This window comes from Brienomyrus brachyistius, chromosome 6 (genome assembly GCF_023856365.1).
Source record: "Brienomyrus brachyistius isolate T26 chromosome 6, BBRACH_0.4, whole genome shotgun sequence".
NCBI classification, from domain to species: Eukaryota; Metazoa; Chordata; class Actinopteri; order Osteoglossiformes; family Mormyridae; genus Brienomyrus; species Brienomyrus brachyistius.
In genome coordinates, this window is record NC_064538.1 from 21,681,652 (window position 1) to 21,705,087 (window position 23,436).

The window sequence follows — 23,436 nt, forward strand, 5'->3', positions numbered from 1 at the left end:
CATGGACTCTATGTAGTCCCAGGGCAGTACGTGTCTTTGTTAGACAACAAGCCATATGAGTGCACATGGTCCCAGTACCTGCTGGGACATGACCATTAGGCTGCAGCCCCTGGGGAAATGGACCTACTGGCCACACATTATGCACCACAACAAAAGCCAGAATGGGACGGGAAGTGATGATTTAACTGTTTCAGGTTGTACCTTTCGGTTCCCTTCTCCATTACCTCTGGACAAAAAGCAATGAAGACTGAGCAATTTCTGGTTAACTCGTACTTTTTACCTGAGAACAGCAACACATCAGACGTCACATGGGAAAAGAGGCAGATAGTGCTCGGACTTCATGGGAGTGAGTGAACTGATGAAACACTACATCATAGAGCGGTTTGACTGAGATATCTGGGCAACAAAAAAACCTGTTTGGTACAAACTTTCGGCCTAAGCCAAAACACATACACTTACAGTGTCACACATAATGTTTAATTTTTGTTTGTTTATTTACAGACTTAAGTAAGAGATTCATGGTATCAGAGACTTTTTTTTTAACGTCAAAAGGTGACAGTTACCGTTTTATTTTTCGCATGAGATTCACAGGATAGATTTAAATCTTTCTTGTGAGGAATTTCTGAGTGGTGTGGCGGGGATCTGTTATTCTGGATGGAGTCACTGGGAGGGAATACAAAAGCAAAACGAGAGCTAAGGGTCAGGATATGAACCGTCTCCGACGGCGCGGTAGGTTTACGTTAACGCGGGGTGGTCCGGCGTGACTCAAACGTGCAAAAATGTTAAGGAAGATAGAAAGCGAGGAGGAAGAAGGAGGCAGAGAGCAACGTGAGCTCATTACACAAAGAGGGAACCTGGAGAACGAGGAAAACCACGAGGCTTGGCTTCCAGACTCAGGGAAGACAATGTGCCGTTGTTGAGCGCTCTGCCGCCAAGCAGAAAAGCATGGATAGACCCTGGCCCTGTGCCCAGTTCTCGTCACGGTAGGTCGCCTGACTCTGCTACCCTGATCGGAGAGGATGTGGGGGCCTTATAGGTTTAGTAAACGGCTGATGAAAAGTAACAAAACACACGTGAATCTATTTCCTTAAGCTAGCTGTGATAATTCTCCACTGCCCCGAGGTCCTCCCTGTCTGATAAGGATCGCATGGGTATAATAAACATACGTCATGTATTTTGTTCTTAGTTCTCCAATGAGTGGCATATGCAAGGGGGGGGGTGATTGGGGTGGCCCCAGCTGAAAGCTCATTGGCCCCTCTTATGCCCCCCCATCTTAAAATCCTATAATTTATTCTGTCTCCAATGATGTAGTTGGAAATAAGAGCATTGTCATCATCACTAAGAATTATTTTAAGGGAATAATTTTTCTCATTTATTTCTAAATGTGCAGGAAGCAATACTGATGTTTGTAAAGTCATATGAAACATTTGTGTTGTAGCAACTGGTTACATACCATACTCACTCATCCTAAGACTATTTGGTAACTTGCTTGTGACTTAATCATTACAGCCCTTGTTGTCCTGTGCTCTGTTTCCCAACATTAAACCCAAACATTAAATCAGCCGAAAAGCCTTGCAAAGAGAACCACACATGGCACACTGATGGGGGAAAACAAAAGTTATTTGTTCACCATAGTGGGGAAATTACTTTCACGGAATCTGTAAAGAAGTAGAAAAAAGGAATGAGTCAGCTGTTGGACAAAATACGCAGGACACAGAACAAGGATCAGGTCGGAGGAGAGGCTGCGAGGGGGTACAGGTTCAGGAGTTTGGGTGCACGTCCTAAGACAGGAACACCAGCCATTCTTGTATTAGTGCAAATCTATGATATTATGGGAATGGAAACTCTCTAACTTATTCAGGAGAACATAAACACGATTTCCAATGAGATTTAAGGCCAGTTCTTCTTCCACCCAGGCATTCCTCTCTGCCTGTGACATGAACAGCATAATGCGGACTTCAGCAAAACTGAGCAAGAGATAACAAGCAGAAGCCAGCGAGAGTCTTCTGTGACTCCCAGGTGCTTCCTGTGTCCCGCTGACCCAGTACAGCATTCCTGACGTCATGTGACTTTTCTTTGCTCCTTCCCGTTCTGGGGAAACTGAGCTTGGCAGTTCTTGTCAGTGATTCCGCAGGAGGTTAGTACAGACTGGCAAGAAGGAGAGAGCCAAACACAATAACTTTTCCCTACCTGTCCATGGTTACCTTACTGGGATTATCTATTACGACAACGAAACCTAGCGGAGACGTTCGGTTCCTGTGCAGAATCCACTAAGCATCTCAGCATATAAATTAAAAGTAAACTGAGGGTTAGGACTGAAAGTGTAGACAGGACACTTTTTGTTTCCTCGATGAATGATACATCCAAGTGGTTTTCCTCTTCTGCTGGCCCACAGCCTTGTGGGGGTTTCCGGCTGGCAGCGAACCAGATCTCTACAGGGAAAGTAAGAACGGAGGAGCAGCATGCAAAGAAGGACAGGGTGACACTTTGGTTGGGTGATATATTGTCCGTCATGCCTCATTGGACTCCTCTGTAAACCAGAGGGCCAGCTGACAGCAACAGATATCAATAAGACCTGCCAGCAATGCAGTTCCAGCTGGAACAGTCAAGGATCAAACAAACATACATTAAGACATATAATGGGGGTTATGTACTTATCAACAGATCAGCAGTAGTTTAAACCTTTTATTAACTGCTTAAATACCTCACTCGTCACTGTCTTTCAGTTATCTATTGTTATTTGCATGCCGCACTGTTGTTTTATGTGAATATTGGATTTCTATGGCTAATCTGAAGGATTCCAGAGATGGATATACTGAGTAGGATTTCAGGGTCATCTTAACCATGTAGAAACTTTTGTCAGTGACCATCTGTTTCTCTCTATGCCTACCCTTTCATAGCAGGCTATGAACTCACAATCCTCTTAAACTGACGCTTGCCTTCAGTCGTCATTAATATTTTAAAGGCGTGAGTCCATTCCAAACCCAAACCACCTCTTCATACGCAATAGCTCAAACCGCACAGGAGGCCATGCTCACAGAAAAGCTTGGGGGGGTGAGAGGGGTGGGAGTGGGAAGCGTGGGGGGTGGGCCAAATCAGAACCAGATGCAGGGACTGGGCTGCACATGTGATCCGGCATCAGACACCAGTACGCATACACGTACTGGGAGAAGTGGCTCCAGTCATATCTACACCCCCCATGACCCCTAGGTAGACAAGCATGACACGCCTGCAGTCCAGAGAAGTGGAATGGGGGGGTTGGAAGGTTTTTGACTGCAAATGCCTTTGTGAGATACAACAATGGAAAATTGGACCGGATGACCGAAGTTCTCAGATTGCCCTGCACCAAGACATAGCACTGTCCCCAGGGAGAATGACATCCTTTAACAAAGGAGGAAATACAGTCCATGAATGGAATCTGAATAGCTGTCAATGGTCCTGCTCTAAAGCCTGTCAATTCCTCTCTCACAGAAGCCCGGGAGAGACACATTATGGAATGCAGCCTCTAAAACGCCAGTGGTTGGCCAGTTACCTAATACCTGCAAAAGCCACACAAGGCCAGCATCAATATTCTTAAGAGCTTGGACCTAATCACTCAGGGACACACTCAGACTTACGGTTTTGATATGTACAGCACGTTCCTCTGCAGTTCTCAGGGCACCAACATCTCAATCTGTTACTCATAACTTTTAAGTCATCTGAGCTAAATATCTGTTCCAGCAACGATATCCACCGTAGAGCTACGCAAACTCCCACACCAAGACCTTCCAGTTATGTCCTGCTGCAGAACATTAAGAAAAGGAAGTCGACTGTTAAGTTAAACTCACCAATCACGCAAGGACCTGTTGTAATAAATATACTCTATGCTTATGTTAAGAAATACAGGAACTGGAATACCTTCCCCAGGCACAGTTCAAGCACTGTTTCCATTTTTTTTGCAACATTCTTTCAAGGAAAAATATTCTTGCCTTCATTTAGTTCTGTCCCTTTATTTAGCAGATACATCTCCCTATAGCAATTTACAGCTCGGTCAATACTAGTGCATTAATCAACCAACAAAGATTATGAACAGAACCATGTAATCAATAACTACAAAAATGACTGCTGCATCGCTTTTTAACCATTTTAAATGCCATAATTCATTCTACCAACCATTACCCAGCTGCTTATACTGAAAATACTAAAATTTGACTCCATAATGGAAGTACAATATCCACAGTATAAAGATACTATGTGCTATTTAAGACACGCAAAATAGTAATCAAGAATCACATATCAGCTGAAGGTGCTTTTAATCAAGAATTACAGGCAACAGCACAATGAAAATTCAAGTGTTCAGAAACACTCAGGCAGTATTAGTGAATTGCCTCGACAGATTGTCAAGGAGAAATCTGAGACCTGAGCATGAAGCTCCAGATATTAGTATTGGTGAGTATCGCTGATGAGAGCCTCACTCCTCCTAACCATGCAAATCACCAGCAGATGGAATCTTAGTCACAGGCTTTGATTGCGTATCCACATCTCTGACAGCGGCAAAGGCTTTTCCAAAGTCACTTTCTCCGCACAGAGTCAGATGATCTGAACACACTCTGCTGCACTTGCGCGAGATATCTTGGTACAGCGTGTGACCAAGCCCTTGACAAGTGAAAAAAGGAAACGTCATCGTCTGCCAGGTCCTTGGGTGTGGAATAGAGGCATTGGGCTTGTTGAGGAGGACAGCACCATGCCATGATGACCACCGGAGAGTAAAGAGGACAGAGATAAAGCAGAGATAAACTCTTTAAATCCAGCTACAGTAAATCATATAGTTGCGGTTGGTGGGCTGATTCCACTTGAGGGTATTAGTCGAACTATTTATAGCGACCGGATTACAGGCGATTTGAAAAGCCATAACGAACTCTCAGACCCTCCACAATCCAGTGAACTCTCTCTTCTGCAGGTCAGGCTTGTACAACACAGATAACGCTAATCCTCATTTGGGGACACTCTAGCAGTGTGGCTTGCCTCGTCACATTTCTGAGGCATTCTTCTAAACAATCTCCAGAACAAAATATTCCAATGAGAACAGCAGAATTCCACAGACTAGATTTAAAATCTCTCTTTTCCATACTGGAGTCGGAGAACCTTTCAAATGCAGCTGCCACCTGGATAAAAGGACCTTAGTGAGTTCCTCATTTATTCACAGTAGCTGAAAAGCGGGAAAATCATAACTCTGCTTTCGCAAGAAAAATAAGAAGAAATGTGAGCAGGCAAAAAAGTGTCAAACCGAAATAGATCAATATGGCATCAAGGAGGAATGCATAGAGCTTCATTCAGCTTCTTTCCAAAAGGAAGCAGGTTCATACTCTTCTTCAGTGGTTTGTTATAGCTCACGTCGCCGTCCTATTTTGAACTTTATGAATTAGCCACAAGTCTCCTGGCGCAACGGACAATGTAATTAGTGCCACCAAAGAGCGAGGCTACAGAAGGAACGTCTGGAGTAAAACCGGAATATCACACGTCACTGTTCTTAAGAAAATCAGATGCAGTAAACTGGTACTATACATCCAGCTAATATATAACTCAAAATGCTATATGTTCTTCCATCAGTATATCCCTGAAGTATAAGCAGAACACCCTTATTCTAATCTGGCTGCAGAAAACACAAACCTCCACATGTTAACAGATTGACTTGCTATATTAATTTGAGATGAAAACGAATGAGAGTCAAAATTGGAAAGAACTTAGATGACGCTGAATGTTTAATGAGTCACTAATGAAATCCTGCAGAAATCCGCCATGGTGGCACAAGAACCATTTTATTAAGTTCCAGGCGGCGTAATGTGACTGTCAGCTGACTGATCGTCAGTCCTACAAGACCGGGACCTGCGTCATAAGCTGGCCGCTTCCGTTCTGCTAGCTCCGCTACCCTGTAATTACTGTTAGTCACACAAAATCGCACATAACTTCACCTGCGTCTGTGTTAGGATGCCATGAGTCGTGCACTGAGTGCATCCCAAGCGCTACAGGGATGTACTGCAGACCCACAAGGTACGCCAACGTTGAGGATGAACTGTAGGTTGGACGCAGCCAGGTTCTGCCAAATATGTCTATGTATACCACATACTCTCCTCTTAAAATGGATCGTAACTGCGGGGTAGATAACAAAGGAAATACAGGCTAGGGATTACAATGGAATCAGATGACATAAACTGCAATGCAGGACAAGTCAGTCTGCAGTATTGACTGATGTACTGAGTCATAATCTAATTGTTGTCAGTGAATTACACAACTGAAATTGTAAGCTATTCCGCACTATTGTATTTGACACAAAACAAAAAAACAATGGCCAGGTTACATTAAAAGAACAATCAATCCCCATTAAACGTTTTACTTCAAATGGTCAAGCGTCAGATTTACTCATAATTTTTATACAAGATCATTGGAAAAATTCCTTTTATGTCAGATGTCTAATTTTAAGATAAAAAATAGATAAAAATTCATGTGAATCCAAGTCAAAAGCAAGCCATTTCATCATCATTAATCCCTATATATTAGACTACATTGTCTTTCAGCAGCATCCTGCATATCAGATGCAAATTTAGCATCCAAATGCTAACGCAAATTCGATGGGGAGAGCAGCACATGTAGGATGAATATGCTGAGAAACCCCTCTGAGACACTTCACTGGGCCTCTGCAGTCGCACACTCCTTCTCACGGTTCACTCTCTTCCTTGCTTGTCCATGGAAATTTTCAAAAAGTAACGCACTCGAGGGGAAGCACCTCTCTGAAGGCTGGCCTAGATCGCAAGGCCGCCCTTTGCATGTTTCGCAGTTACTCCTGGCAGAAAGCACCGCGCCTCCATCCAGACCCATCAGCTAAAATAAAAAAAGATAGCTTTGCGTGCAGGCTCAGAATATAGCAGGCTTCCTGAAGCAATTACAGAAGGGAAGATGCCAGCACTGAGTGCAGATTTTGCGAATGTAAGGCCAACTGGTCTTATGATGATATACAATGTGATCTAAACTTAACTAGGCAAATCCTGAGTCAGACATGGTCCAAAACTGCAGTTTTTTTTATCCATACCCTACGTACATAATCACCATTAGCACCTGTCAATATAGCGCTCAACAAGACCTGCTCAGGCAGATGGTGTGCAAATGTCTGTCTCTCGACCAAGTTTCCGTGTTCGAGAGTAAGATCCAGCATCATCCTAAATCTAGCCCAAGAGAATCAAGTTTTCCTCTTAAAAAATACCATCAAAAACTTTCCTGACACTGTTGAAAGCTTGTGCATCAATTCATCCTTGATGTGCAGCATGAGTCTTGAGGTGCTGGGAGGAGTTAGGAAACAAGCAAGTTCTAATAGAGCATCAAAACGAAAACATTGCAAAATACAAGTTCAGTTTGACAGTATGCAGTTTGGGCCACATACCATGGGGTTGGATGTTCTCTGAGAGATACAAATGAGGTTGCCAATACATGACACATGAATTGAAAAGAGGACCATCGCAAACATGTAGGCAGGCATACATTCCTCGGTGCCTCTTCATACTTACTGTTGGATCTCCATCACTGCAATGACTAACATTTGGCTAACAGACAAAAATATACATCAAGCTAATTAAATGCTACATACCTCGGGGCATTACATGTTTTTGTGTGTTTTGCATTTGGATGTTTAAAGTGTGAACTAATTGAACTAATTTTATGTGGTTCATTTTCAAAAGACTGGGCAAAGCAAAGAATATCCTTTAAATAGTAGTGATGACAGAAGTAGTCAAGCAATTTCCTCAAGAATTAAGTTTAACCTACATACACATAGTATACAGATACTTGAGGGACTGGATTTAAGATGACATCTTTAAAATTAGACCTGGGATGAAGCAGCCTTTTGTATCACATCTAATCCAGTATTTCAATCAAAGCTATACAGTATAGAACCGAACAACACTTTCACTTATTGTAATAGTCGAGCTATTCAAAGAACCACCAATGTAAAATTTATGTATGTATGATCTTAATGAGCAAAAGTAATCTTGGAGCCCAAAATGATGGATGGATAGAAGATGTCTGCATCAACAGAGAGCTTTGTCACACTCAACCCAGCACAGGCGATAAAAGGGTCCCTTGGGCGTATTGTCCATAGAAATACCATCATTATGTTTGTTACTGGGGGCGGCATGGTGGTGCAGTGGTTAGCACTGTTGCCTCACACCTCTGGGACCCGGGTTCGAGTCTTGCATGTTCTCCCTGTGTCGTCGTGGGGTTTCCTCTGGGTACTCCAGTTTCCCCCCACAGTCCAAAAACATGCTGAGGCTAACTGGAGTTACTAAATTTCCCGTAGGTGTGCATGTGTGAGTGAATAGTGTGTGAGTGTGCCCTGCGATGGGCTGGCCCCCCCATCCTGGGTTGTTCCCTGCCTCGTGCCCATTGCTTCCTGGATAGGCTCAGGACCCCCCACGACCCAGTAGGATGAACGGATGGAAAATGGGTGGATGTTTATTTCTATTTCCATCTGAAATAGGATCCTTTTGGCCAGTAAATTATACATCCCTAAGATAGTTCACATGTAGCACAAAATATTTTGCAGTGGTTGTTAGGGCTCCAAAGATCCTCTTCAGCACTAGCACTGTGAGCAGCACAGAACATTAAAAATAATCCCTGCACAATCTCCATAAATGCCAAAAATAAAAGCCCCCTCCCAAGTATAAATCTAAGCCCTGAATACTACAAATTCTTGAATTAAAAAATATATTCTCAATGCTGACTTCTACTTAGGTCTCATTGGTTGACTTTTATTAAAGGATGTACCACAGGCCAAAGGAAAATTACATTTTGATAATACCTCAAATCTCTGCAGGAGAAAGCAATGAGGAAAGCTTGAGGAAAGGACCATAACTACTGCTTTTGGAATGAATAGTTGCTGTTCAGGCTTTCTGGAAAATTCTCGCAGCAAATGGAAAGTGCTGAGCGCCTTACATGGGACGTTTGTTCAACTGAAGAGGGTCACGGGACGCTGACCCCATCATCAATCAGACAAAAAACAGACTAAACAGAAGTACGGTCCGTTTACCAGTCACAAACATGAGAGCACAAGACAAGTCACAAGTCCCCACCGTCACTTCCTGATTCTTCCCTCCAATCATGAGTCCCCCAGAAGTCCTCGTGCTTCTCCCTGCAGCTGCCCTATCGAGTATGAGGTACGTGGAAATGCACCAAACTTGCCCAAGGCGAAGCCCTCGTGGATGAAAGCCCCCAGTATCTTTGCCAAACACAAGGCTTCCACTAACAATGGGTGTATTCTGCAAGCAGACTGAGGAAGACGCAGAGTCACAGAGAGGCGTGAGCCAGAGGCAGACAGGCCATGAATCCTGCTTATGCCAATGTGCTTCTTTACTGTTCACCGTTAACCTGGTAAGTCAGTCTAGCATGAGTGTGAAGTAGCTAAACATTCATATCCTTGGATGCCCATCAAGGATGAGCTACACGTGAAACATAACTGTCTAATCCAGGCAATAAAACTTCCATGTATCAGGCAGTTAGTATATTTTATTGCTGTCCATCCAAATTGATTCTGAGTCACACTAAATTTATATTCCCTGAGGAAGGTCAGTGTTTTTACTCTGCGATCATAAAGACAAAGCAAATATGGGGTAACTGTAAATTTACTTCCTTCATTAGAAAAATACAGATGTGGAATCTATTTACTTCAAACATAGCAATGAGGTTAGGAGTCCATCGAACATTGTCCTAGCCTTTGTCGTACTGTGGTAGGACTCACTGACATTAAAGGTGAAGGGATGCTAGTTAGCATGTATGGCCAGAGTATGCAAAATAAACACTGTCCCTAGCCTGCATTGCATCAGAAACATTTACATTTCCAAGTGTTGAGCTCATGGATACATTCACCACGATAGTGCAGTCTAAAACACAGGACCACACAGACTGTGATGACAGGTACCTTCAGACAAGCACTGAGTGTATGTAACTCACATTAGGGTAATACTGGGGAAATAATACAAACCGAGGTGAGACTGGACCAGAGTTGGGTAATTCAGGTCCAGAGAGTAAAAGTCCAGACCGAGATTTTGTTTCAAGCAACCAGTTGAGCGTAAAGAGTCACAGTCGCAGAGTATTCAACTGGTTGGCTGAAACAAAATCGCGGTCTGGACTTCTACTCTCTGGACGTGAATTACCCAACTCTGGACTGGACAAGTCAGCCCAAGTGTTAAGGAGAAAGTGCGCTAAATGGAAATCCAGAATCCCAGGCCGCAGCCAGGATTTTTAAAATACCAAGGTCACAAGTGGCAGCCCTTCCCAGGTGTGCCCCGTCAGGAATTGTTGATATTGGAGCTGCACAAAAACAAAAATACCGAGGACTTGACCTCAGTGTCCTCAGTGGCAGGCACAGGCATGCCATAATTCAGCACAGTGTTGCCTGCACTTAACAGTTTGGTTGGACACTGTAAATTAACTGTACACAGTAGGAGGGATATTAATTTTGAAACATATATCACCATTAGCAGGAACATGTGACTTTATTCTTAATCTGGACATGAAATATTTGCTTCCTGTTATACCCAGTGGCAGTGGAAATCCATAGCCTGTCATCTTTTATGGACAATGGAAAATATTTTGCCAGACTTTCATTTTCAGCATTAATGGAGATGCAGCACTAGGCTCATGCTGTAATAATGAGCTGTGTGTGGGACGATTGTACAGCAAATCATTTGATTATTAAATTATAGTGAATGCCAAAATATCCTTGCTTGAATATTGTAGGGCAAAGATATCTAAATCACGATCCTTAAGGTCTGATCACTGCTGATTCCAGCCTCCCTTTACCCGTGAGCCAGGTGTGAACATCCAGTTATTTCCTAGAAGTGTAATCCAAGAGTTATCATTATATATTTTTATTTGGCTTGTTTCGTTTCACATACTCCGCTTTTGTGTGACCATGTCAACGAGAGCTGCCTGCATGCAAATGCTTAAAAAAAACCCACCAAACTCAAATGATCTATATTCAACTGGTATTTAAATAAAATATGCAAATGCAGTATTTTATTTTTAAAATATACTTTTAAAAATCTTGCGCTGAAGCATACTGCTATGATAATATAAATAAAACGAAATACATTTCGGAGACGTACAACCTCATTATAATTTAAATAATGCAACACTTTTGCTTGACATAAGGACTTTATAATTAGAGACCTTTTGACCTCAATCAGCTGTTCAGCTCATACATCTGAACCAATGGCCCAGTACTAAGAATTTACAGCTTGTAATTCACCTGTAATAGTAGGACACATCAGATAGGTCATTACTGGGTCATTTTGGGCTTGTAGCTGTTGCGGCTGTACTATGAGTTACTGAATTACTCTTATGGGAATTTCAGGGAGGAAACCCATTTGAGGCTAATACTGAGCCTGATTACAGTAGAATCCCAGCAGTGCCGTTTCCCCCGCAATGCTTTCCGCAGATACCAAAAAAGCTAAATGCTGGCTCCTTGGTGCATGTGTTCTAATTTTAATATCCTACTCTGAAATGTTTTATTTACCCATCTTAAAGGAAGCCATTCTGTGCTCTGCCAATGCACAATTACAGTGATTCAGCTTGCTCTTCTCTCCATCCATGCATAAGCTTAGGTTCCTTAAGCCATTATGACTTTTCACCGGGAACATTCCAACGGCATTACGTAAACTGCAACAATGACAAGCCCATTTGAATCCATCATTAGCTGGCAACAAACAGCATGCATTGCCTGAGAAATCTGCAGGGAAATTCTTGCAACCAACGGCTTTCTTGCCCTTTAAGAAGAGACGGGTAAAAAGACCTGAAAACCATCAAACACCTTTGCACGCAGCGCGGGCTGCGACTGCTGCATGACTGATACCCCTAAGTGACAGCTCAGTGCGGATTTATGAGTCAGGCAGAGGGGAGTACTGTGCATGAGGTTTATAGTGCTAATGGTACAGTCCAAAGCCAGAGCCCCAAACTTCCCACAGCTGTAGCAGGATAAAAAGGTGAAAGGGTATTGGATACATATTTATTTCATTGAAAAAGAGAAGGGACCGTACAATTTCAGCAAAAAAGGTACTTTTCACGCCCCCGCTTAAATTAAATGGTACATTCTGCTTGACAGATGCAAACAAGACAATGCAAAGCATGTGTTTCTCAAGCATTTGGCCTTAACTGCATGTCATGGGAGCAAAACAGGAGAAACTTAATATGTGGTCCTTATAAAACATGTGGTCAGCGTAGCTGTAACATAAACACTGGAATTCCGGTGTGACAATCAAGGAGGGTCATTCTTCAAATACAGATGTCGAGCCTCGCAGGTCACGAACTCACGTCTTCCTAGAGTGGGGAAGAGAGCCTGGTTTTCCGTAACCATGGAAAGTACACAGAGAAGTACACCGTGCCAGACCTGTGACTGCACAATGCAGAGGCTGACTAAGTGACCTCACCAACCAGTCTGACTGCTTCCTCCCGGTATAACAACGAGGGAGGGTGTTCAGTTTGACTCACGGCAGGCACGTTATTATTACTAATAAGCACATTTTTTTTGCATCTCAAGGTTTATTAGACTGAAGCTGAGTTCCAAGTCTTTGTTCAACTAATAAATATTAATCAGCAAAGCACTGAAGACTGACTTTGCCGCAGACTCAGAATCCAATGGTAAAGTCAACCATCCTTTCATCCATTTACCGATTCATCATTCACCCATCTGTCTTCAAAAGCTTTCATCTCAAGTAAGGTCGCAGAATAAACAATAAGCTTGGGGATCTTATTTGTGCTCTTGATATCTAGCAAGCTCCGCCCACTGAAGGTGGAGGCAGGTCCGACACAGAGTCACCGAGGCATTGTCTCGGCACAATCGAGCCACTCGTTTAATGTTTCCGACAATACAGCTGGCTGCTGGAACACGGTGGGTGGGGGTGGGTGTTCATTCTGAATCCGGGCGTCGGCCAAATCGCCGACTAGAGGCCGCAGATTGCTTTTCAACAAACACAAACATCGGCCTGTGGACGCTGTTCAGCTGGGCCCGTGCGCCTGACAGTTGGAGGTATTCCCAGGACAAAAGCCAAAGCCGCTATGCACGAGAAGGGACGCCACGTTCCCACTAAGGAAAGAACTGACGGTTTAACTAGCATCCGATTGCTACACTTTGAGTTAATGGCTTTGTGGGAGTTGGAAGATACCGCGGTCTGTCAAAGAGCGTGTCTGTGACCACAAAGGGCCTGACAAGGTGACAAAGCTGCCTGACAGGAGGTAGGGAAGCCTGGATAATTTTACTGGTACAGGCAACCGTAATTGGCAGAGCAGAAGACAAATATCCCTCAAGTGAGAATTGGACACCAAGTGATTTGAGCTGCAAAACAGCATCTCTGTTCCTCAAGTCTGTTAATATTCATTAACCTGGACGACCGGCTGTCCAGTTGTGGGCTGTACTATTCATATATATGCATGTTGTGTTTATTCTTTATTGTATCTATGGAAACTTTCTGCATTGCACTACTTGAATTTGCACAAACCACTGCATGCATCACATCCCTTGCATTTACTCCTCTCTGTTGGGTGTCTTGTGTTTATTAACCTGTCTGCATTAAATCCTAATAGTTAGTCGTCTATTGTTGTGGTGTCTCTAACAGTAGCAAGCCGTGCCAACAGAAATTGGCAGGAAGTAGCGAGAAAGACTCTAATTCTGATTTCATCGGTATGAAATGACAGCTTCCAAGCAACATAACAGAATCCGAAACATGTGTTTGATCCTGTTTAAGGTCATACACCTCGTACTTATTAAAGCAATATGCCCAATTTACTCCATTGGCTGGCGTTTTGGATTTGATAACTTCTTTTGTAGTTATTTGCAGTTTGTCAGCAGTATGTAGGAAGACTAAAGAGAATGAATAACTTACAGAAATTAAGTATATGTGTGGAAATACTGCTTTCTTTTCATGGTGCTTATCTGGCAATCAAGTAGGTAATCCATCCATCCATCCATCCATCCATCCATCCATCCATTTTCCAAACTGCTTATCCTGCTGGGTCGAGGGGGTCCGGAGCCTATCCCGGAAGCAATGGGCACGAGGCAGGGAACAACCCAGGATGGGGGACCAGCCCATCGCAGGGCACACTCACACACCATTCACTCACGCATGCACCCCTATGGGCAATTTAGCATCAAGTAGGTAATATTCATATTATTTAAGGCAAGTTTTCAAAAACTGAAAATAACAATGCAATAAGAGATATACAATCCTCCCAATAAAAAATACACATTATAAAATAAAAAATTGTGGAAAATTAGCCAATATAAACATTCCAGGATCTTGGGATGCATTAACGGTCGAGCAAGTTTCACTTCGGATCCTGGGTCTGGCTGCTTTCCACATAAACACAAGAGAAAGTTCCTGTAGAAAACCCTTGACTCGCCACTTCCTGTGATCTGACTCACGAGCCCAGATGGCGGTCATTACGGAACCACCGCCAAGTCTGGAAGTCTTTGATTTGACGGCAAGTCGGTATGTGCAACAGCCCTCCGTGGGGCGGTGGTCACACAATGGACGCAGACGATGCATCTGGGGAGGCGGCGGAGAGAGTGGGAGCCGATGCGAGGAAAATGGAAATGTGTCCGGGAAAAGCCTGCCTTGTTTATGTAACCCCCGATACAACGCGCATGTTAAGGGTCATGAGGTAGTGCTGCTTCATAGCACTATTCCAAGTGTCTTGTTAATAAAGCACAGATGCAAAATGGAAAGAATGTTTCCCCAATGTCAATACTGCAGTAAATCAAAACCGTACCAACCCGTAAAACCACTCCCTTCGCTTCAGGAGACCTTCCTGTAAAATGTACAGGCAACGGTATAATAACAACCAAAAATCATATTAAAAATAACATATAAAACCTTGTGTACAAAACTAAAAATTAAAATTCACCATTGTTACTGTGGGGGAAAAAAGAACTGTAGGATCTATTGAAGCTCCCAGCAAAGGAAGAGTTTCCTGGAATTCCCCGAGAGGTTTTGACCTCTGACCTTCCCTAAAGTACCCAACAAATGTTCCATTCCATCTTCACAATTTCTCACAAAAAAGCTTTTTGAATAAATCTTTCCCAGGGTCTGTTTGTCAAAAGTATTTTTTTTTTTTTTTTTGGAAGGGGTGGCATTGAGCAAACCACTCTTCAAGGTATGCATGTTCTGTTCCTTCTCAAACACAGTCTCACAATTTACATTACTAAAGCACTAACTGTCTAATGCTAGTGAGCAAACAGCCTGGTACCAAGAAGCATATACAGTCCGAGACTTTAATTTCATTGTAAAACCCCCAGAAAATCATTTACCCCTGATTGTACTAAGGTTCTTCTAAGAAGCCTTTGACCTCGACTCCATCCTGATAATAAAACACACTGATCTACCCTCTAGCAAATCCTGCACAACAACTGTCACCTGTCCATTGCCAGGGCATGACCTGCCAAAAATCAACTTCACAAAACATGCCGGCCCCTCTACTTCTGTTGGAGAAAGGGTTGAGATTGCGTAACTTTGCATAAATATACCAATTTTGAAATAACACCCACTTTCCTTTCAGAAATTGGCACAAGATATGCCAAGAAATACACATTTCGCATTGGGTGTAATAGGCATTGTTCTGTGGTATAGCTGACAAAATAAAATCATGGGAGTGGTGCGGTTCTGCAGGTTTGGCCTCTATATCGGAAGGTCACCAGTTCAAATCCCCTACTTGGCAGAGTGACTTCATCACTGGGCCCTTGAGCGATGTGCTTAACCCCAACTGCTTCAGGGACCAGTTCCTCCTGCTCTATCAGTTGCACATAGCATTCAATAAAAATGTGTTAAATAAAAGTAACTTATCTTAAATGATTCAGGAGCAAACAATCACTGTTATGTTCTGAGAGTGTTAGCATCCATTCTGGGTTTGTCATTCGTATTGTATGACATTATGTTCTCTTGAAAAGATGTGCAAATAAAGCTTAGCTGTGAGGGTATGATTAGAGGGGATTGTAGGGCACAAATAACGTGACAGTGTTTTTTATATAGCCTAAATGTAGCCAGTCTTCAACAGGACTCAGACTGCAATCTTTTGTTTTAATGAATTAGAGAAGTGGCAGGGTTCCACAGCTCAGCGAGATGGAAAGCTGTGGTACAATTGTAATTAGACTGAAACATACTGATCTAAAAATGTGGAAATATGATGATTCACCCTTACAAGAATATCAGCAATGAAACTGTAAACCAAAATCAAGACTGCGTAGTGGATAGCACTGTTGCCTCATGCTTTTAAGGTTGTGGGACTCGTATGTTAACCTTGTGAACAGTAACAGTCCCAGCCAAGGTGGCGCCCTAGGCGAGCACCACCGCTGTGCCCCCGTCAGTGCCCCATGAGAAGCTGGCACCCTAAGCAGTCGCCTATGTTGCATATAGGATTTACCAGCCATGTTTATAATAAGCTATTAAATATTACATTGTTGTTAACACTATAAAATAAGATGGTCCCTCTTCTGCTCGCGAACGGCAAGCATAACGCGGAGAGGAATTCTGAATGCAAAAAAAAATCTATGTTCCGTTCTTCTGCATTACAATCATGTGCACGATTTTCACCAAAACATTATGCCAGCAGCAGAACACGGGGTCAGTGAGGTATAACATTAGATTGTTTCTAAATGGCAAACAGTTGATATGGCTCAGAAGATGATCATTCATCCGACGAGGACGAGAGCATGTGCTGTTGTACCCCGTTATCTCATTCATTAGAGCAAATCAGTTAGCCTCTGCTAAGAAAACCGTTCAAAAATATCACTCACGCATCGACAACTAAAATGCACCGTGTTTTAATTTTTAAACAGGGAATGTATCGTATCTTTAAGCAAGCATTGCCTTACGGACCCAGAGAGCTCATTGCACGACAAGGCTGACATTTCAGCATGAAACTATGCAGTGGAACATTTTTCCCCCTGCCAGCCCCCTCCTTGGGCTCCGGGTAATAAAATGTATTTCTATATAAAGTATATTTCGTTAATGGTGTTTCACCCATGCGAATGCAGCCGGTCATATCGTACCGCAATATCCCGTTTTAATGTGAGTTTTGAACACGATCGTACCGAAATGTTAAGATCAGACGCTAGATCTCTTCTTCCATTATGTCCTTCTCCTTTCACTATTGAAAATGAATGCGATCTGAAGTCCTTTTCCATGCCCGCCTTCAGAAAATGGGAAAACGGGACCATTTTAACCCTTGTGTTTTGTGCACAGCAATTACTTTACAAATAACCACAATAAAGGACATATGATCAAATTACTTGTAATTAGCCCGCGTATAAACCAGTGCAAGTACTGATTTTGGACACATTTGGCTGACAAACGATCCTCGAATGCACCATAAATTTATATGTAATTGTCTTCACTTACACTAATTAATGTCGTCGGGAGCCCTTGGTTGTAATTCAACGTGGTATCTAATTAGCCGAAATCTATACTGAGTTTTTAATGTCCGTGAAATATGCACGCCGTTCTCTGTGTTCATTCATTCAATTCTGGCTCAAATTTTTTAAGCATTAGTGTATAACAAGCCTGATTCGTGTTTATATACAGGCAAGCGCATCATACCGGCTGGATATGTAAATGTCATGAATTATACTGGAGCCGTTTATGTGCGCTGTTTTGCAAGGAAATTGATTTAGGTAATCAAAATTTAATATATATATCTACACATACACACACATATTCTACACGAACATTATTTATAGTACAACCTAAACATGTATCTGCTCTATCTGCAGTGAATCCTCGTGGCTGGAAATATGGAATAATTCAACAAGAGAATTTCAGCTGTAGTTTCCACATTATTTCAAAGACACGTTCTTACCTGAATCTGGGAGAATCTTTGATACATTCTTCAAAGTCCACCGTCATTTTATATATTATTCCTCCCCCACTTTCAATCTGTAAATTTCATTGCCCGCAATCAAGGAGGGAATGGTACGGTGTACTCCGCTGTCTTGCCCTAGTCCCGAGAAGCAGAGTCAGGGCTCGTCTCGCACACTAACCACACTGAGCGCATTTTGAGCTTTAGTCTGGTGCCGTAAGACTAAGGGACCGTCGTCAAACTTCTACTCCATTGATAAATCATCCCGAATGTCACGCGCGCGGCCAGTGATTTCATTAAAGAAAGCCAATGCACGTTTTAATATTAATTTAGAAAATTAAGGTAGCATCATTGCATTATGACGTGGTTTCTGATCATTTCGAATATGCTGGCAAACTTAACAAGCATTATTGCATAAAATATAAATTAGGTATTTAATGTTCTGTGCCAAACATTATTAGGTGTATTTAAATTTAAATTAACGAGAACAATTGGGCCTGATGCGATGAAAGAGCAATAAAATAAATATCTTATCCTCAAGGGTACCATGTTTAATGGCATGTATATAAGTTTACAGGGGAGCACTGTGGATTAATCTCGGCTCTGTACCTAACAATTAATTTAATGCAGTATTACACTGAAGAAAACACAAAAAATATACGGAAGTATTAACGCCAAAGACCTGCCTCTGAGCCTGAGGCTCTAACTAACGTATTTTACGATTACTTGTTAAATTAGATTATAGCCTATATCCCTGGGTAGGACAAAAATTAACAAATGTAGAAATGTATATTCAGTCTTAAATATTTCTTAATTATACAATGACGATTATTTTCTTCAATGAGGGACAACGGTTAATCAAGAGACGATGATAAATCGGGTTGCATCGATGACGGTAAAGCTTAATATACGCTATTCTGGTCTCCCTAGATCGAATACCTTAACTTTGGAGACTATCCCCAAGCGAATAAAATAATCCACCTATGTACGTGATGTAAGCATAATCATCGTCATAATCATCATCCAATGTACTACACACGTTGATTAAGTAGGTTACCTTTTCTGAGGGGTCGCACCAGTACCCTACTTCTCGTACATGCGCATTTCAGGTCAGATCTTAAATTACACTCCGTTCATATATGGAATGGCACGGTACAGTGGCTCAGGATTTGTGCTGTTCCCCAACACCTCCAGGGTTGTAGGTTTGAATTCTTATCCCTGTTTCATGTGTACCATGGGGTTTACAGGTTCACTCTGTTTTCTGTGGCTTTGAACTGGGTATTCCAGTTTACTTCTACAGTTCAAAAACATCCAGTAATTTCTAAAATGATCCAGAATGCGTGTGAGAGCATGTTCCCTGCAATGGACTGGCATCCTGTTCCACTAACTCATGTCAGTTGAATGATGAATACAGTGCTTTTCGAAAGTCTTAGGCAGTCACAAAAAAATGACATTTAAACGGTCGTCATGTTGGTGTGAAACTATGAGGTCGTCATGTTGATATAAAACTATGATGTTATGCTTGTCAAAGTGTGTCAGCTTAGCCGTTTCAAAACATCTCCTAAAGTCACCCCAGTGTTTGTCCAATACACCCATGTAATTTTTGACTGACCCACTACCACATGTTTTGCTAGTCAATACCCCATTGAGTTATTCAGCAAATCAAATTAATTAATTAATTGAGCTGGTGGAAAATTTTAACGAATGCATAGAATGGAGGAGGTGCCCCTAAGGAGAGGTTTGGGAACCAAAGCAAAGTTTATCTAGCTATCCGGCAAGATGTCAGTAGCTTTGTGGAGAACAGGAGAAATTCTTGTTTATTTCTTATTGTGTTACTGTTCATTTACATGTGTTATAATGTTTTTGTGTGTGAAACATTTTCTTTGCAGCCTCCTTTTGCACAGTGCTGTATAATGCAGGTGAAAAAAATATTGTTTAGCTATTTTTAAGGAACCTGGACTATTTAATCAATGAATATCATTTTATCAGAGCTGTGTGACCACAGTGTCGCTCATTACCCACGAAAATACTGGTAAGCTATATGCAAAACTCTGACTCGGATGTATTAATCTAGTTTTCTCGACAATGCAAGGTATAAGATAAATATAGATCGCTGTATCAGAGCATGATTTATTACGTTAGCTATAAGTGCCTTTAAGAGCTTTTGTCATTGGCTGCAGTTATCTGGTCATTGATTTGGTATTTCAGTAAAGGGTGAGTCATTCACAGTCATAAAAATGTATTTCTGTAAAATGCCAGGTTTGAGAAATTGTAAGAACTGAAGCCGACCAGGGTGCCGTAAAGGGTGGGGGGGGCATTCTTAAGTGACACGGGCCCTAAAAAATTGGAGAACATAATTGCATTGGGGGTCCAACATGATATGCCTTTATAGAGTCCAAAATTTGCGGCCCCATGGAAGCATTTCATTGCCCCCAAGCTTGACCAATCCAATTACGTTTGAAAATCTTTAGGGCCCCTGTCAGTCAGGTCACTTTTTTAACATTTTTACTCTTTACTTTACTGTAATCCTATCAGTGGCTTCCATGAGGGTCCACCAATGTTTTTTTTATAATAAATAATAAAAAAGGATGAAACAGTCATTTCTTGTCCTTCTCACCCTGCACCTGCTCCATTTAGGACAATAACCATCCACCTGCATAGTTTCTGCTCAGCGTCTGGTAATGCAAATTTTCACTCATTTTTTCATTCATGTTCGCGATAAGAAATGTCAGCGCTGAAATCCCTCCATTGATCCACTGCCGCTGCCGGCACTGCAGCTTGTGGGCAGACTTTCAGTCCTGGTATTTCCTTGCCTGCCACAAAACATTCTTGTGCCTTCAAAGCCAGTTAGTCTGTCACATGAAAGAGGCTTTCATTTGTAACATTTGGCAGACAAAAAGTGTAGTGAGACAATGGTCATAATGGAAATGATTGCTGTTATTTATAGCAGCTGTACCAGTTTAACTTAATCGCTGCCATTTGCTATGAAAATGAAACACCATCGAATGCTTTTTGGTGGTCGGTTGACGTATTCTGTTGACATCTCTTTCTAGAGTTTAATTTGAAAGACTCGCATCCCCTTCCCGGGGTGGACGATACCTCAGACGCGTTAGCCGGTTCCCGGTGGTTTAACACCTTAGACATCTCTAATGGTTACTGGCAGGTTGAGGTTGCTGAGGAGGACCAGGAGAAAATGGCCTTCATGTCAGGCAGGGGATCTTTACCAGTGGCGGTCGATGTCTTTGGGCCTCACTAACTCAGCACATGTGCGCATGGTGTTCCTAGATGATGTGCTGATAGACAGCCCCACGTTTAAGGACTGTTTCTCTAGTGTTTTGGCTCGAGATGATGTGAGGCATCACAATTTGCAAAAGAAAGTCTGCAGACTTAGCAAAGACCCTGCAGTTTCTTATACTTTAATTCATCACCTTAATTTAAAGATAGGCATCTCAGTTTAGCAAATGATAATGAATATGAAAAATCATGGCATATAATCCCCCTTTGTAATATGTTACAGTTCTCTTAACATTGCCAGAGATATATATTGCATTCCTATGTTTTTTTTTGTCTATAGCTGTTCTCACTACTGATTATTTCACGTGATAGACACAGCGTGATTCATTTACATCAAAGAAAGCATATTCAGTTTCAGGGGAACTCATATAAATCGCCTACAACTGAAAAGTAATCAGTTAATGTGACAATATGAACCTATTGTTTCACACAGGATTACTGGTATAACTGAATAAAAGCACCAGATGGAAGAATTTACAGTGTGATTTTTTTTTTTTTAACAAACTTAACAAATCCTTAAGAATACTGTTGTTTTTTTCTGGGTGTTACTGTGATTATGAAATTCTTCATGAAAGTGAAACTTTGGGATTGGATGACAATACCTGCCAACTGTGTAGTTTGGTTCAAGCTGTGTGTCTCAGACTCTCACATAGTACGCACTGGTGTGTGCGTTTCACCAGCGTATTTGTTTAGCAGATGCCTTTGACAAAAGTGATGTACAATTAAAAAATAGTAACGTCACCTAGTCCCTGGAGCAACTGAGACCCTGTTCAAGAGCCTGATGGTGAAATCACTCCGCTATCCATGGGCTTTGAACCGGTGACCTTCTGAATGCAGGCACAGAGTACTCCTCAGCAGTTTTATCAATGAAACCTGGAGCCCATATGATTTACACAGAGACCCACAGCACAGGGGTGTAAGCTTATTTCATTTCTGAGCAACACGTTTGCCAACAGACAGGCCCCCTTTGTCTGGCTTGCAGATGCTTAACATCAGTTCTGCACTGGGCTGCCTTTCCCAGAGACCCCAGTGCAAACGCAGGAAAGCAGTCACACCGGCCTCCTGTGACTTATCTGTTTCTGCTATATCTTCAACATATTTTTTCATTGAATGGTAGCAAAATGTTCACAAAGTAGAGTGGAAATAGTAGCTATTCGATTAATGCATCAAAGCAATACGGATCCTTGAATGAATAGAAGGATTTAGGCACGGAGTTGCCATAACATTAGAAGTGCCTAAAAGTAATGCCTTTTAAGCTTGAGCTATGATAAAAATACAAAGATGTCAGCACTGGTAAAAAGTGCAGAAAACTCCCAGTTTTTAAAAGGTGAGAAATGCCTCAATCGTTGCAAATTAAAAATAACCCGCACAAAATTTTGTAGTGCATGAAGTTCCAGCCAAGAGAAACACAGGGCATCTCCTCTCCAGATGCTACGGATCACTCATTCTGCGTATGGTTTCAGGAAGCTGATTTGGCGTTGATTCTGGCCACCCGACAGAGAATACTGCTTGGTTTACTTTTTTCCAAAAAAGAAAAAGAATTTCGAAGCACTGAGTCAACTGTGACTACTCTCTGCCGACTAACATAACTAACAAAATGTGTCACATGCATAAAAAAGAATAATGACAATAATAACAAAAAATAAAGAATTACAGATTGCATAAATTATTTGGACCGCTAGCTTGAGTCTGGGCTGTGAGAGGCAGCTCCGACTGTTAATCACAGATGGTGAAAATGCTGCTTGAGAATTAGCATCCCAGTGACTGGTGAAATGATGCCGTTTCCATATGGATAAAATAAACAGTCGTCCATGCATTGTCTTAGAAATAAGCTACATTCAGTGGTAAGTTCATAAAGTTTCTTTGCTTGCCATTTCATCCAGTTGGATCTTGCTGTGTTTATGTGGCTGGCAGCCTTTGCTACAGCAGAGTTAATTCTTTTCCCAAGTGTCAGCTAAAATGCAAGATTGGGGGGGCCAGAAATCCACAGATTCTCACGCAGAAACCTGATATTAGAACGGATTTCAGCTCTTGAGTCCTGATGTGATAAGTGATGCTGCAAAGATGCAAACATCTGCTGTGGCTCAAGATCAAAAAGGAGCCTATTTTGTGCTTTTCCAACAGAAATATCTCCCTCAAGCCGAGTTCTTTTCTTTTCTTTTTCCATAAACTTCGCTCTGGGTACTTTTCTACCTGTAAAGTCAGCACTTTAAATGCATTTTTTTATTTGTCTTAAAACAGTACAAATCCAACCGTAATATCTCGTAATCA

General features: G+C 42.0%; 1 protein-coding gene across 9 annotated transcripts in view; it reads right to left on the minus strand.

The window, feature by feature from the left end:
• The window catches only part of acap3a (ArfGAP with coiled-coil, ankyrin repeat and PH domains 3a), an 86,575-nt gene extending 68,518 nt beyond the window's left edge, over positions 1-18,057 (minus strand). For all 9 annotated transcript variants that reach the window (XM_049016059.1, XM_049016052.1, XM_049016055.1 and 6 more), the window contains exon 1: positions 17,872-18,057. In XM_049016059.1, the coding sequence (XP_048872016.1) occupies positions 17,872-17,918 (47 nt within the window). In that variant the 5' untranslated portion in view covers positions 17,919-18,057. The remainder of the gene's footprint in view (positions 1-17,871) is intronic.
• Positions 18,058-23,436: the final 5,379 nt, after the last annotated feature.